The sequence below is a fragment of the Anolis sagrei genome, chromosome 3 (assembly GCF_037176765.1).
Source record: "Anolis sagrei isolate rAnoSag1 chromosome 3, rAnoSag1.mat, whole genome shotgun sequence".
Classification (NCBI taxonomy): Eukaryota; Metazoa; Chordata; class Lepidosauria; order Squamata; family Dactyloidae; genus Anolis; species Anolis sagrei.
Genome location: NC_090023.1, coordinates 145,637,090 through 145,652,483, shown reverse-complemented (window position 1 = coordinate 145,652,483; position 15,394 = coordinate 145,637,090). Strand labels below are relative to the sequence as shown.

At 36.3% G+C, this 15,394-nt stretch overlaps 1 protein-coding gene across 3 annotated transcripts in view; it reads left to right on the top strand.

Moving 5' to 3' along the window:
- DGKH (diacylglycerol kinase eta) overlaps nucleotides 1–15,113 on the top strand; it is a 103,693-nt gene extending 88,580 nt beyond the window's left edge. For 2 of the 3 annotated variants that reach the window (XM_060769240.2, XM_060769243.2), the window contains exons 27-30: nucleotides 135–254; nucleotides 2,387–2,492; nucleotides 3,945–4,075; nucleotides 9,039–15,113. In XM_060769240.2, coding sequence (XP_060625223.2) covers nucleotides 135–254; nucleotides 2,387–2,492; nucleotides 3,945–4,075; nucleotides 9,039–9,128 — 447 coding nt within the window. In that variant the 3' untranslated portion in view covers nucleotides 9,129–15,113. The remainder of the gene's footprint in view (nucleotides 1–134; nucleotides 255–2,386; nucleotides 2,493–3,944; nucleotides 4,076–9,038) is intronic. The other variant, XM_060769241.2, reaches the window with a different exon arrangement.
- The last annotated feature ends 281 nt before the right edge of the window (nucleotides 15,114–15,394 follow it).

Genomic DNA, 15,394 nt, shown 5'->3' with positions numbered 1-15,394 from the left:
GCAGTAAATTTGATGGTGAGATATTGATCTCAATTTTTGAATGTTATGGAACATATTTATTGTAAAAGCTGGCTGTTAGGTATTTGCTTCTAAAGGACACAACGCTGATATAATCTTGTGGTTTATTTCTGTAGCAGCTAGAATCTCTTCAAGAAGAGCTACTCTCAACAGCTGTTCAAAGCCTGGAAACTGAATTAAGGAAGCTTGCTGAAATTCCTTGGCTCTGTCATGTTCTACAACTAAGTGATGATGAGGTGGGTTTTTTTTTGTCGTGTCAGGAGCGACTTGAGAAACTGCAAGTCACTTCTGGTGTGAGAGAATTGGCCGTCTGCAAGGACGTTGCCCAGGGGACGCCTGGATGATTTTGATGTTTTTATCATCCTTGTGGGAGGCTTCTCTCATGTCCCCGCATGAGGAGCTGGAGCTGATAGAGGGAGCTCATCCGCCTCTCCCCAGATTCGAACCTGCGACCTGTCGGTCTTCAGTCCTGCCGGCACAGGGGTTTAACCCACTGCGCCACCGGGGGCTCCGGTGGGTGAAATTCACACTTCTAAGTCTGCTTTCTATTTATTAAATGAGTAAATTCAATTACACTGTCACCCTAAAACCCTCCTATATATATAATGTTCATCTCTCCAAGTATTGTTATTTTTGCAGAGTATTGTAAATTGCTGCTAAATCCTACAATAAGCCAGTCCGCTGACATTATTCAAAACAAACCATCACATTATTTACTACCACCTGGAAAATGTCTTTGCTTTCTCCAGTCATACTTTAAATTTCTTTTCAAGTGCAAGCCAACTGTTATGTGCAAAGCTTACCATATTATTCTGTTGAAAGTGTTCATAGCGAACACTACAGATATTCATCTTCAATGTATTGTCGAAGGCTTTCATGGCTGGAATCACTCAGTTCTTGTGGGTTTTTTCGGGCTATATGGCCAGTTCTAGAGGCATTTCTGCAGGCGAAACATCAGGAGAAATGTCTCTAGAACATGGCCATATAGCCCGAAAAAACCCACAAGAACTGAGATATTCATCTTCGTTTCTGGGTTCCCTGTGAAATGCTTTTTTGGTAATGCATTTTGCATAGTTAGGGGCTAAAACGTAATTTATCCAGGAGGCAAGCAATTTTTTGGAAATTCAAGATATTTTAAGAAGATGTGGCACTTTTTCAAAATGTTATCTTCTTCTTTTCTTTGTTTCTCCTCAAATTTGCCTTGAGCGTACATATTTGCCCATTTTCGGATGACCCCGCCAATACTGGATGCCAAATGCAGGATTAAATTCGCCTCTACTTCCTCCCAAAAAACAAACAAACAAACAAAAAATCCCTTTTAAGTTACCTGAAAATCAGTTCTAGATGGTTTTCCATTCCGCTAAAGAAGTCTTTGATGGGGGCAGGAGCTGTCGAGGGAAAAAGAAATCATCCAGACTCATAATTCTAGATTCTACTACTTGAACAGCAGACATCCATTGTTTGAGCCTACCCCAAGGTGTCAAGACTCTCCAAAATGCTTTGTGGATACTATAGGCATGATAACAAATTCTCAGCTAGAATGGACAAGAAATAGTACCAACATGAGCAAGGGACCAAAAGCTTAGAGAAAGAAACTACAGGCAGTACCCGTATTACAAACATCTGATTTACAAATGGCTTATTTCAGTGATAATTACATGGGCTAGAAAAAAAAAGGAATATAATACTATAGGTATCCAGTTATGATGGTATATTATTTCCATTATCGGATGCATGCCTTCTCTGGAGATACAGTGCATGCTTTTTTCTACAGTGGGGAGGTGAGCAACTGAAGGACTGAGTGCCAATCCCAGAAGTGAAATCCTTTCCCCCCCCCCCCCGCCCCCCAATTCCGGTTTCTACAGATCCTTGGCCATTTCCCCAGATGCTGTGGATTTGGAGCTGATGCAATCTGATATGATTGGGAGCAGATCTGAGGATTTTGGAGCCATTTGGGAGGAAATTGTTATCAGAATCAGCAGGTTGCAGGGTTTAGGGATGTTCCTGGGACCTTCAGAATGGGTTTGAGAAATGGATGGTTAGTGAGGGTTCAGCTTACCCCACCTCTGATTTAAGCCTTTAGGAAGCTGTACATTTCTATCTCTAAATTAGAATGGATACAAGTTCTTATCTGCAAATATTCTCCAACAATGTTTTGGGGATCAGGTTACATAACACTTTGTGGAATAATCTTTGGGCATCTTCATCTTTTCATTTAAGCTATCCTATCCTTGAGAATTTTCTTTCTGATTTTTAGAAAAATTGATTTTTGGTATATCTTTTTTGCTACCTTTTTATTCTGTATTTATATTTTGTAATTTTTTTTTAATTTCACGCTGAACTTGAAAAAAATTCCTCTCATTCTTAGGATCCTCCTTTGGAATATGCCAAAAGAAACAGAAGCACAGTATTTCGCATAGTGCCAAAGTTTAAAAAGGAAAAGTCTCAAAAACAGAAGACTAGCCCTCAGCCTGGTATGCTTTTTTTAAAAACTGCTTTGTGGGAAATTTTCAGCTTTACATCTTTCATTCCATGTGCCAATCATGACCTGTGCTTATCCTATTAAGCTTTGCGTGCCTTGTCACAGGTTGATCTCGGATGTGACTTGGAGGTGCACACTGGAGGTGTACTGATACATAAAGGATTTCTATATTATTTTGCTGATGAAATTATATTATGCATATTTCACTGATTTATCTGGAAATGGATTATCTGTCTCCTGAAGTCTTACTCTTGGGCCATTGGTTTTCAAAATCTTCCCAGGACATACTGCAGTTTCTTGGAAGCTTATCAAATGTTCCTCACTGAAAATGTCTTTCATGGCCAACAGATTCTTCCTATACTAAGCTTCCTCTGTAATATACAGTTATAAGCAAAGGTTGTGTGTTTTCCATAATGTACACTCAGTTTAAGAATAGCAACTGAGAGGACCCAAAGTTTGTTAGTGACACATATGGTTATGATATGTCATTGCCCAGAATTCTTTGATGTGATCTGGTTTCCTTGACAGATAGAACAACATTCAGAGTGTCCCTAGGAAGTTAGAAAGGCAGTTGCTTAATATAATCAAAATTGCTTACATGTACTGCATTTCCTAAAAATAACTGCTAACTGGTCCTCTTCGTTATGAATCAAATTGAGCAGATATCACGATCTTCTTTCCTCATTAATATAGACTATATGCATGGCACCTCATTTCTATTTATAGAATAATCTGATAAAAGGTTTCTTTAGCAAGCAATTCCCCCCTCTTCTCCCAGACAGCAAACCAAACAACAGAACTGAACCTAATAACTTATTGAAAAGAGGAGGATACTTTACTGAAAATATTAACCAATTAGCTATTGCTAACAAATATTATTTGCCATATTGTGTTTTTTGAAGTGCAGTAGGAAAAAATAAAATATGTGACAATCAAAACACTAGCTTACATACTACTACTTGTTCAGGTTTTTTGTGGGCAACTAACCTTAGAGAACAATTGTTGAAGGAACTTTTAAATATGGATGATTTGCTGAATTAAGAATGGCAGTTGTTTATGTTTCTATGAATACCATTTTTTCCAACTTACACTGTAAACAATAAAATATGATTAGTGTAGAGCAGAGAATACACAAACTTTGTACTACATATAGTAATATGGTTAGAAATAAATTACTTGATGTTTAGAAGCTTGATAGCTTTGATGCTGAAGCTGAAAGCATGGCTGCAGTCCAGATTGTCCTGTCCTCCCCCGCTCCCCCATACATTCTCCTTCCCAGTAACTTGCATGAAAATAAACTACTTTTTTTCTTCATTATATCCATATCTATAGATGACTTTCTGTCACTGCATTGTTCTATTTTCCACTCTCTATGGCCTAACCTTTGCTTGTAATGCAGTTGAGCATGTAGAAATTAAGGGGGTTCTGCTTTTAACTTTGGTAGTTCAGAAATGGGGCACAGATGAAGTTGCTGCTTGGCTGGATCTGCTCAGTTTGGGAGAGTACAAAGAAATCTTCATCAGCCATGACATCCGAGGCTCTGAGCTTTTACATCTGGAAAGGCGAGACCTTAAGGTATTTTCTTTGTGCTATTTTTCTGCTTACAAGAGTTTTTTTTAACCCAGAGATTATTTAAAATCTTTCCTCTGATCCCAATCTATTTGTGTGCTTATAGCTTGGCTTTCAGTGTGCAAACTTTCAGAACACTCACACATGCATGCACACACAGCCCAAATTAATACACTGTGAGATTATACTTGCATTTTGAAATGTGACTGGTGAGGGCTTGTTTAAGAATGTATGCAGGCTCATAGTAGAATCAGGATTGGGGAAGTCACTAACTTGTGTGGACATCATTATACTGCTAACTGTGTAAGTAGCATAATTTTAAACTAACAATGTGTTATAAAAATGTGTAGAAAATAACTTGAGAAGTACTAACTGACCTTATGATTATCACAATGCATATAATACAAAAAGTCATTTAAAATGTTTGCTGAACTTTCTCTAGCAATACAGACTGGGTATCCATTATTCAGGCTGGGTATCCATTATCCAAAGTGCTCGGTACCTGAAATGTTTTGGATTTTGGAGTTTTTTTCTGACCTATAGGGACAGAGGTAGTGCCTAATACATGCCTGGTCCAGCTTGCTCCAGGTTCATATGCACTGAAACTAACTTTTTCACTAATACTACATGCCACCATTGTTTTTGTCTGCCAAGAAAAAAAAATGATACTAACAGAACATATTTACAGAAAAGATCATACGTGGACCTTGTTCATAAGTACTTAGTGGTTTGTAGGTAAACATTAGAATTTCTGCAAGTACCTTTTAATGTATTTATTTACTTGATTTTTGTTCTGTCTTTTTCTCAAAACTGAGGCCCAGAGCAGCTTATACCGAAATTAGCATGTACGGGTAAAACACACAAATTATAATAAAACACAATTTAATAATTGCTAAGATTAAAACATAGTAACTTGAAAAGCTGTTAAAATACATCAGTAAAAAGTGCATCCTCTATCACAGATGCCAGTCACAATGTCTTGAATAACTGGTACACTTGTGCTTCTGCTAGAAGACAGAAGTGTGGGTTCAAAGCTAAAGTAATATAGAATAAGAGTAAAATGAGACATTAGGAGACTAAGACAGTTACAGTAATATACAGTGCAGCTGTGTAAGGGGTGGGAATCTTTACCAGTAAGCAGTCAGGTTTAACCTTCTGTGAATTTGAAAATCCTCTCAGGACTATTATTTTAGCCTGTTCCTTTGTTCAGGATACTTAACCACATTAAACTCAGAAGACTTTAATAGACTTAGTTGAGACAAAATTATGTGTAGAAGTGATATTTCAGGTATTATGCACTATTCCTTTAGCCTGCTAATTTTGCCCTGAAAATACTGCCACTGAACCAATAATCAGATAAGGGTTTTAGAAACAAATATGCTGGAAGCTCAAAGCAACTAATGAAGACTGATTAATGCAATCAGTATCAAAATAATCCAGAGATAGAAAATGTAGTCCATCTTATATATTCATGTATGAGTCTAGAAATTTTAGTGAACACTATACCTTGGCTCTTACCAACAAAAGAACCATTCTCTTCTCTGAATGGCAGGAGAATCTAAAAGAAGCACCAACCCATCTACTCTCTTCACCGAGGCCATGGGGCACAGGGCAGCTTACAGCATAAAAAGGCAAATATCCAATGCAATACAGTAATAATAAATAAACAATACAATTAAATAGTGTAAACAATCACTTATAAAAGCAATAATATATAAAACTGATAAAAACATATCAAATAACATCAATGAGAGCAAAAAAATGTAAAGCAATTTCTATAAACCCTAAGGACAGCTCTTCAATCGTTTGTCTCTCCATAAGCTAGGGTACACAGGTTTTTAATTGTTTTCTAAACGAGGACAGTGATGGGGCTCTTCTAATATCCTTCGGGAGAAAGTTTCAGAGACAAGGGGCAATAGCAGGGAAGGCCCTCTGTCTTCTCCCCACCAACCTGGGTTGAGATGGGGGTGGAATTGAAAGGAGGAGTGCAGTGTTGATTAGATAGTCTGGACCCTAACGGTTTAGGGATTTAAAGTTAACGACCAGCACTTTAAACTGGTTTGCATGTCTACCTAAGGGAAACAAATATAAAGTAGGAAAACAAATGAAGGTAAGTGTAGAAGTGTAGCTCAGGTGACTTTTCATACTGGTACAAAAATTTCAATGATCCCATCCTATGAAGTCTCTCTAAAGGCATTTAATTCATCCCAGTCTTCCTTCTGTCTTGATTATGTAATGCAAGTCAGGGTAACTGTTCCCCAACAGAATCAACAGACTGCTTCTTTAAAATGATATTCTGCAAAATAGGGTTTTCCCTACAGCCATTTCCATGACACAAAGGCATGGGTTTGGCATATAAATACCTTGTAACTTTTCACAGTCATATGTGATTATTTATAATGTGCTATACCAGAGCATGCATTGCTACTGGGTTCGTTGAGAAGGACCTTGGAAACCATTCAACAGCTGCACTAATCAGAAATGAGCATAAGGGGGCAATAAAGCACTGCCGGGTGTCTGGAGTTAACCTGTGAAATAAGAAAGACTCTGGATTCAAAGAATGAATCTGAGGAGGGAAAAAGTTTGCATTTTCAAATGAAGTTCAGAGTGGATAAGAACAGCAGGAGATGAAAATACAATTCAGTTAAAACTTTAAAGTTCAATGAAGGAAGGAAGGGGAGGGGGGGGGAATCCTCTTCTAGACAAATCAGTTTGAGTTCAAGTTCAACAAGTTCAAGTTCCTTCTACATTTTACAAATATTTGCATAGAAGAATTCAACACTATTCTTTTGAGAGAATGTATTACATTTCTGCCTACTCTTAAAATGTATAACTGGAGTTAAAAACAAACAAACAAAACCAAAGCACCCCAGCATTCCCAATATCCAGTTTAGCTTTAATTCTGAAAAAGCATCTCTTTTCCTGTTGAAGTCTTTCATGTTCTTCTTACACGTCACTGAGAATGGGCCTTTATTGAATACAAAGCTGTGTTGTGAGGCAATAGGGGTAAACCAACCTTTCATTCACTTGAAAGTAACTACAACTGAGATGAACAAATTAGAGGAGCAGACTAGCCTCCCACCAAAGTTGCAGTATGAATGGACCCATGGAAAAATCTGGAATGCCTAGAATTGCCAAGCTGTTGGTTTTCCTGGTCTTTGGGCAGAATCTGCCATTTGCCAGGTGGAGATGGTAAATGAAAGCTTTCTCGCCAATTGGTTGTCCAAAGCTAAGTGCAAAAGCAGAGAACTCTCAAATCTGCTTTAAATTAACTTGATTTAATTTAGGCAGGGGTTTGAGACATTATGGGGCAGTTAGGGTCCCTGCATAGAGAGCTGGAGGTGACAGATGGAGCTCATCCATGCCCTCCTGGATTCGAACTTCTGAGCTGTTGGTTTTCAATCCTGCCGGCACAAGGATTTAACCCATTGAGCCGCTGGGGGCTCCTTAGTTACTCAGGGGCTACTCAGCTTCCTGGGAAGCTGAGTGGAAGGTTTTATGGAAGAGAGAAGGCCTGATAAGCTGAATAAGAGCATTCTATATGGCAGAGTGGTGTTGTGGGAAGTACTAGATCTTTTTTTTGGGGGGGGGGGTGTTGTTTTTAACCTAGAAAAGTAATATGGTTCATTCACCAATGGGTTGTCACATCCTGCAGTTGCAAAGAGTACATCTGAATGCTCTACTCTGCCTCTGCATAAAGAAAGGCCAATGTTCTCGCAATGTCTCTATTTTATCCTTCTCTCTGACATACCAATTATCCATGTTTGGGTTAAGAAATTAAGAGTTAAAAAAAACTCTCCAAACATAAGAAAACTCCATCTGTCCTCTAAACGTTATAGCCCCAGAAAACCTAAGTAAGATTGTATTGGCTTGGACTTTGGGGTACTCATTATTGGAATCAGCTCACTTGGTCCTTATGTACCCATTGTGGAATTAAAGATGTCAAACACAATAGAGATATTCACCTCCCTATGTTTATAGTAATAAATTATAATTATAGCCATTAAAACAAAGGAATTTTCATCAGTGTTTTGAGAAAGAAAAGGGAAGCACACTTGAAATATATCAGTAGAAGGAACTACACTACAAATAAAACAGATTGTTATGAGACTTTATGAGAGATGTACAGTAATTTGGAAGACTGTTTAGAGCTTTTCTTTAAAGTAGATTGTTTTACAGGAGCTGATTCCAAAAGAGATAATTTCTAGATTTACTATATTACTGCCATTGTAAAGCAACAGTATAAACCCTTTTGTTGTATAAATTCTTAGTGGGTAAGAGATATTCTGTCTATTTTTTCATTACTAGCTGTATCCCTTTTCAGGGTACATGCATCACAGGAGTTTCTTCACAATAATCTCTATATACAAAAATGTGGTACTGCTCATTCTGAAATGTATGTCAGTGCGTATAAAGTGGCTTTCCTGCCTGTGTACTCAAGAGTAATATAAATACATTGAACTTGATAAGTATGTATGTGTTTAAAATTGTCCTTGGCTATTGTTCTCTGATGGAGAGTTGTCCGATTTTCTAAGAGATGTAATCTAAACTGGGCTTTTTTGAGGCATAAAAATACCGAAACACAAATCGGAAGTGGTTTGGCTGGAGAAATCTTCATGCTATAGATACCAGTAAATAAAATTTTAAGAAATTTGAGAAATCCTGTGTTATAAATTCTTAACAATTATGTTACTCATAATGATCTTCATTGTTGTAGGTATTTTGGTGCAACTACCCAAGACCAAACTAATCATATGAATCTATGTTTATAATATAAGAACTACACCAGTGCTGTTGCTTAATGTGGAATACCTTCCATAAATTCTTTCCTTTGATTGTTTTCTCCCTCAATGAAAATGAGGTTGTTGGCCAAGATTATTAAAGATTAGAGGTCAATAGATATTTTTTTGTTTTCTGAAAAGTGAGCTTTATTCTGTAAAATGGTCTTTTTGTTCTCCTTGTTTTCTAGGACCTGGGGATAACGAAGGTGGGTCATATGAAGCGAATTCTCCAGGGAATTAAAGAACTTGAGAGGACCACCTCCGTAGCTGAAGCGTAGTGCTATTGCTTCTGTTCTAAAGAAAGAAACACTACTTATGCAAAGCTGGGGAATCATGTAACCTTCTGAATAGGTTACTCCATGGATGAGTGAGCATCAGTATGTGACAAATGTATTGTGTTTGGGTTGTCATTTGACAAAAGAACTAGAAGTAAGAACTTGAAAAGATGTGCCTAAAGATGCTGTGAAGTATATTGTGAAGAGCTGTTGAAATGTATATGTTCGGGTAAATATGTTTCCCAAGGTAACTTATTTATTGCCAAACAACATATGATGTAGTTTTTGGTGCAACATCTAATAACACTTGGTTTGAAGCATTCCTAAGGAATAAGCTTACCTGCAATCTCTTACATAAGTGTGGCAAAGACTGGTGATGTTTGGAGGTTTGGCTGACACTGTGATACCTCAGCAGCTTCTCACTTTCTTTTCCTCTCTTTGCCTCTTTCCTTCACTGGCCAAGAAATCAGGCTGGGGACATATGTTATACCCATAGGGAAGCAAACTCTAATGCATGGATTCCCTAACCGAACATTTTCTTGCATGACACATCAGATACTTAAAACACTTGAAAATTTTTATATCTGTTTTTAATAAGATTTAATTTATTACAATTCTCTGTGTCATATTGCTTACTTTGTCTCATGTTGCTACTTTGTCAGATTTTTTTCTGAAATGTTACCTAAATGTGGTGTATTTGGTGGATATATATATATATATATATATTTCTGTCATAATCTAGCAAGGTATGTGGACTAAATATGTTCTAAAACAGTTTTTGTGCTCTTGATTCAAATATCTTCCAAGTATTTTTATAATACTGGTACCTCACAAATTATGTGCTGGCTCCCAGGAGAGAGTATTACCTGAATATTTCCTTTTAGGCTATAAAATATGCAAAGTTTATTTCTTATAGCCTTTCTTCAGGCAATGGCTAGGTTAAGCTAATTGTCTGGATTTCAAAGCATTACAGTGTTCTGACTAATAGTGAGGCATGTATTTGCTAATTAAGTGGCAACAGCCTAATTGTATACAGTGACCTAAGATTACTTCATATTGAAGACGCCACAGGGACCAATTTTGCAAATATCAGGGCTTGATTATGCAATTTTTATAAAATCAGTAAATGTTACAAATAAGGTGAAGTTCATAGTATGCAGTTTATCACTATATGGCATACCTGGTTTCCTGTACACATTAAACAGAAACTTCTTTCAGTATAGAAATTTATAACCCTCTTCAGAAATGTATAATGCCTGAGATATATTTGAAAGCTGTTTTTCTTAAGTGTAAATGTTTATATGATTAGGTAATGGTCTAAAAATGTCCATTTGACAACATTAATGTCTTTCTAGAGTTTATTACAAATTGAATTCTTTTTTATTACCCTACTGGGCCAGTGGTTTTTCAGGTATCATGCTTAAGGGTTTCCCATTTTTTCAAAAAGGATACCAGTTCTAAAATTTATCTGAGACATATATTTAAAGATTTTCTAACTATATAATACCTTCATAGCCACAAGAGAATTCCAGCTTATCACTGGCTAGCTGTGCACTGCCTGATGACTCCTGATGGTCATAGGCACAATTAAAGAACTCAAAAACCAATCAGGATGCAAACGGCTTGTGCTGTGTCTGCACCAAGACCCTTGGTTTGTCATTTATCTCAATGAGTCAAAATCAAAAGCTTTCTCATTCCTGGCTTGTTTAGAAGTTTAGAACGTGGGGAAAAAACAGTCAAGAGCATTGGACAGTATGCACAAACACACTGTGAACAATAAGCTAATTTTTGCTTATAGTTGCATCTGAGTGCAGCCATTATCTACTCAAAGACTCGCAATCTATTTTGAACGTACATTGGGCCCTCCACATTCTCTTGGATTAGGAGCTCAGGACACCAACATAAGTGGGGAAACTGCAAATGAAAAAAAGCACTTCTTTAACCCAAGAGAACATTTTTTGAGGAATCTCTAGGTCCTCCAACGCAACTCAGCAATCAACTACTGGCAGAAGCTGACCAGAGTTGTGCTGGAAGACATAGAGATTCTTCTAGAAAACATACTCATCAAAAGTCAAACCTTCAAATGTGGAGGACTGACTGTAAGTGTCACTTTCCCTTTTTACTTAGGTAGCAGTGAGCAACGGGGATCTTACATAATGCTACTATAAGCCCAAGCAATGTAATCCATTGAAATATTTATGAAATAAATTTATTAAGATCAAGTACCAATAGTTGTTCCCCAAACTGATGAAAGCAGATGATAAAAAAGCAGGAATTTCCTCTAAAAATAGGTGAAGATTTACAAAAACAGTGTTAAGTATCCAATAGGTTTACTTTGATACTAATACTGTATGAGCAGGTTATTTGTTTCATATGCTTTAAAAGATCAGTAATTAACACTGACCATTTATTGTGAGGTGAGACTTGTTATTTCTTTAGTGGGATATTTCAGGTTGGGTTTTTTTGTAATCTGTGGTGCAAAATGCGCACAATAGGAATTTGCTAGTTTCATGATGATGAAAATAAAATGCACCATATAAAAGCACCATATAAAAGCACCATATAAAAGCAGGGGCAGCTGTGTGATATATCAGTTTGAGTACGGGATAAATATCCCTTATCTGAAATTCCAAAATCCAAAAAAGTCCACATGGATAGCCAAGATAGTGACACCTTTTCTTTCTGATGGTTCAGTGTAGATACGGTTTGTTTCATGTACAAAACATATTTTAAAAACTTTCTTCAGGCTATTTCTTTAAAGTGTATGTGAAACATCAATGAATTTCACATTTCGACTTGAGCTCCATCATTAGGATATATTATATACATATATGCAAATACAGATATCTCAAAATCAAAAACTCATTGGGCCTCAAACTTTCTTGATAAGGGATACTTGAACTGTATTCGTCTAGGACTCTAGGATGTGAGAATTTGAACCTCCATTTAGCCATGGAAATCCACTGGATGATCTTGAACAGGTCACACTATCCCAGCCTCAAAGAAAATCAGTAATCAGCTCTTGCCAATCAATTTTTGCCAAGAAAACCCACAGCAAGTTTACTTTTGGGGTGCCATAAATTGGAAATGACTTGAAAGCACACAACAGCAAAAACAACAAAACTCACAAAAGGAACATACTACTTTTTAAATTATAGAAATAGTGTTTTCTCAGATTTCTCTTGCAGAAGCTAATTATAATTGTACGGATTAAGTAGTGAAGTTTTACATCAATGTCCCTGCCAAGATACATGCTTATTTGGCAGATAGCTAGTACTATAATGTTGCTACTCTTTTTTAAAAACCATACTTTTGCCAGCCTCCTTATTTTGCAATACGTGTTCGCAGTCCTTTGTAAAAGCCTTCTATATCCTCTAAAATGCCAATATTTTCAGCAGTTGATAACTGCCAGTTGTAGATTTCTAATACAGAAAAAGGCTACATCTTTTCCAGTGGCTCTACTCCAAAGATTTGTGGGCACTTTTATATGGACACAGGCTGCCCTCTAAAAAGAGGTGAATGAAGAGGTCTTTTTCATTCACTTGGACATTCACCAGGGGAGGGCAGGCCTATGCATGCCTTGTGATGTGTAGCTGCAAAAGCCTCAACTTTTGAGGATAAATAACATAAATAATATGAAGTACCACATACCAAAGATTAGAACACATGAAGCTTAAGATTAGTATAGTCAGTAACTTAATATAGATTTATGGGGGCTTGGTTTGTATATGAAAACAGGTAACTTGAAAGTGATTACAAAATAAAATGGCTGTGGGTGGTGGACTTTGAAACTGGCATGACAGATGTGATGACTTAGCTTCCTGAAAGAGCAGAAGACACTGTGAATTAAACATTTATATATTGCCTCAAATGACATTGATATCTATTTCTGATTTTTTTTACTCATTTTTATTGCATTGTTTACTCAAAAAGTTACATTTTTTGGTTTTAAAATACATAAAGCCTTCTTCAAATAGGCCTTCTGACAAAAGCTAAAATGCAGAACTAATATAATATCTTAAATGTATTTAACCTAAGAAGGGAAGCTATAATTGTATTCATTCTGATCATGTCAGTTTCCACATGTAAGACCCATGTTTTTTATAGAATATCAACACATGTGATATAGAGAATAGTATCTTGATTATAACACTCTGGACAGGCACAGGGAATTGTTTTTGCTAAACATGAGTGTTTAGTATTTGAAATAGAATTTCCACCAGTTTTCCTACTAATCAAACTTTAAGAGTATTCCATAGCTTCTTTTAACATTTTTTTTTCATTCTGTGCATTCACTGAACTATTACCAACAAATACTAAAATATATTAATATGCTTCTTGCTTGTCAACTGGGAATGGATGCCAAGTCACTTCAAAAGAGCTGTTCTATAAGTTCTTCATCATATTTAAGTTTCCCCCATTAGGTTATACAGATCACATTTGTTTTCTTATTGTGGTGGTAACCTTATGTTTTATCTAGAAGGCCCTCTAATTTAATGTGTGACTGCAAAGAAAGAGAGCAGCAGAAGAGAGCAGCTCTAGCAGCTTTCCATAAATATCGGTATTTTTCTCTTTTGCACAAGCAATAGCACACTCGTTCTTGTGGTCGCTAGGAACAAAAAAAGCATGTTGGGTTTATTCTTGAGTCTAGTTCAGAACTAGAGTTCAATTGGTGCAACATTTCTACTAGGGGAATAACACCATTGCATACTGTTCATAATGTATCACATGTACAGATAAGAGAGATTACAGAAATACATATTATGTTTTTAAAGGGATGAGAAATCTTTGGCCCAGAGGCATTTTGAAATTAAACTACTGCACTTTATAGTCAGAATAGCATTAAGGATTGTAAAAATCATAGCCTAAAAAATCTGAAGAGCTATTTATTTATTGTGTCAGAATAGAATTGGGGGATAGTTACAATGTATCTGAAAAAAACACAAAGTTAAAAACTTGGCATTGTACTAGATTTCCTTTGAACAGAAGCTGGCTGCTTCGAGTGTCTCTGGTGTCGCTGTGAGACGGTCCTCCATTGTGCATGTGGCGGGGCTTAGAATGCATTGTAGTAAGTGGTCTGTGGTTTGTTCTTCTCCATACTTGCATATCAAGGACTCCACCCTGTATCCCCATTTCTTAAGGTTAGCTCTGCATCTCGTGATTCTCTCACACTGAAAGTGACTGAAGAGCTAAAAGTTTATCATCATGGTGGAAAGAGTTTGAAATACTATAGTATGTTCCATGTATGTACCATATTAGATCTAAAAAGAGAAAAATTGGTTCTTAATATCTATGATGACATTGCTAGAGTCTATATTTCTTTTCATATATATGTAACCTTTGGTTAGCAAACATGTGTGAAAGTTCTACTAACCACCATGTGTATATTTTGTGTGCATGCACATGTGATAGTCTCAAACAAGTGGAATCCATTGTTGGATTAAAGGGATATTGCAGACTGCAATAACAAAATTAAATCCAAGACACTGTGCAAATTACTTAGGAGTGATAGTTTAATTGGAAATTGATTCTGCCATTGAAGCATTTCTTAGATCCCATTGATTTCAGTGGAAGAGAAGTGGGCATATTAACAAATTAAATATGTGTAATGTATCCGCAGTAGTGTATAATGTATTGACTCTGTGTTTGATTTTATTAATATTTAAGTCTGGTGTTGAGATAAAATAAAATTCTTGTTAATTGAGCACAAAAATTCAAATTGGAAAGAAAGAAAGAAGCCTACATCATTGGCAAAGTACCACATTTATTTATGGTTATCTTGTTTGTTTGTTACTTTAACAAGAAAATACATTGTTAAAGAATGCTTCAATAGCAATAGAACACTATTATTCAATCATGTATCTGGATAGTTCATGCTGAGGGTGAAATAGAGGGTGAAATACCCTCTATGGTCCCGTCTACACTGTCATATAATGCAGTTTCAAACTACATTACATGTTTTGTGTGGCATCATGTAATGCAGTTTGACCACACTGTATTAAAGAAGTCTTCATTGAACATATAATGCAGTTTCAAACTCAATTGTATGACAGTGTATATAGGGCTGCTCATAATGACAGTCTTTTGTAATTTGATGGAGTTCAGGGATGATATACATTTGTAAATAGTAAAAATATAGTATGATCTTGTGGCTTCTTTATAGTGCAAAGAAAGACATTTTACATTCAGTATTCTTCTTAATGACATTTGTAAAAAAAGGAATAAACAAACCTGACTAAAATGTCATTCTGAAATCACAGAGAATATTC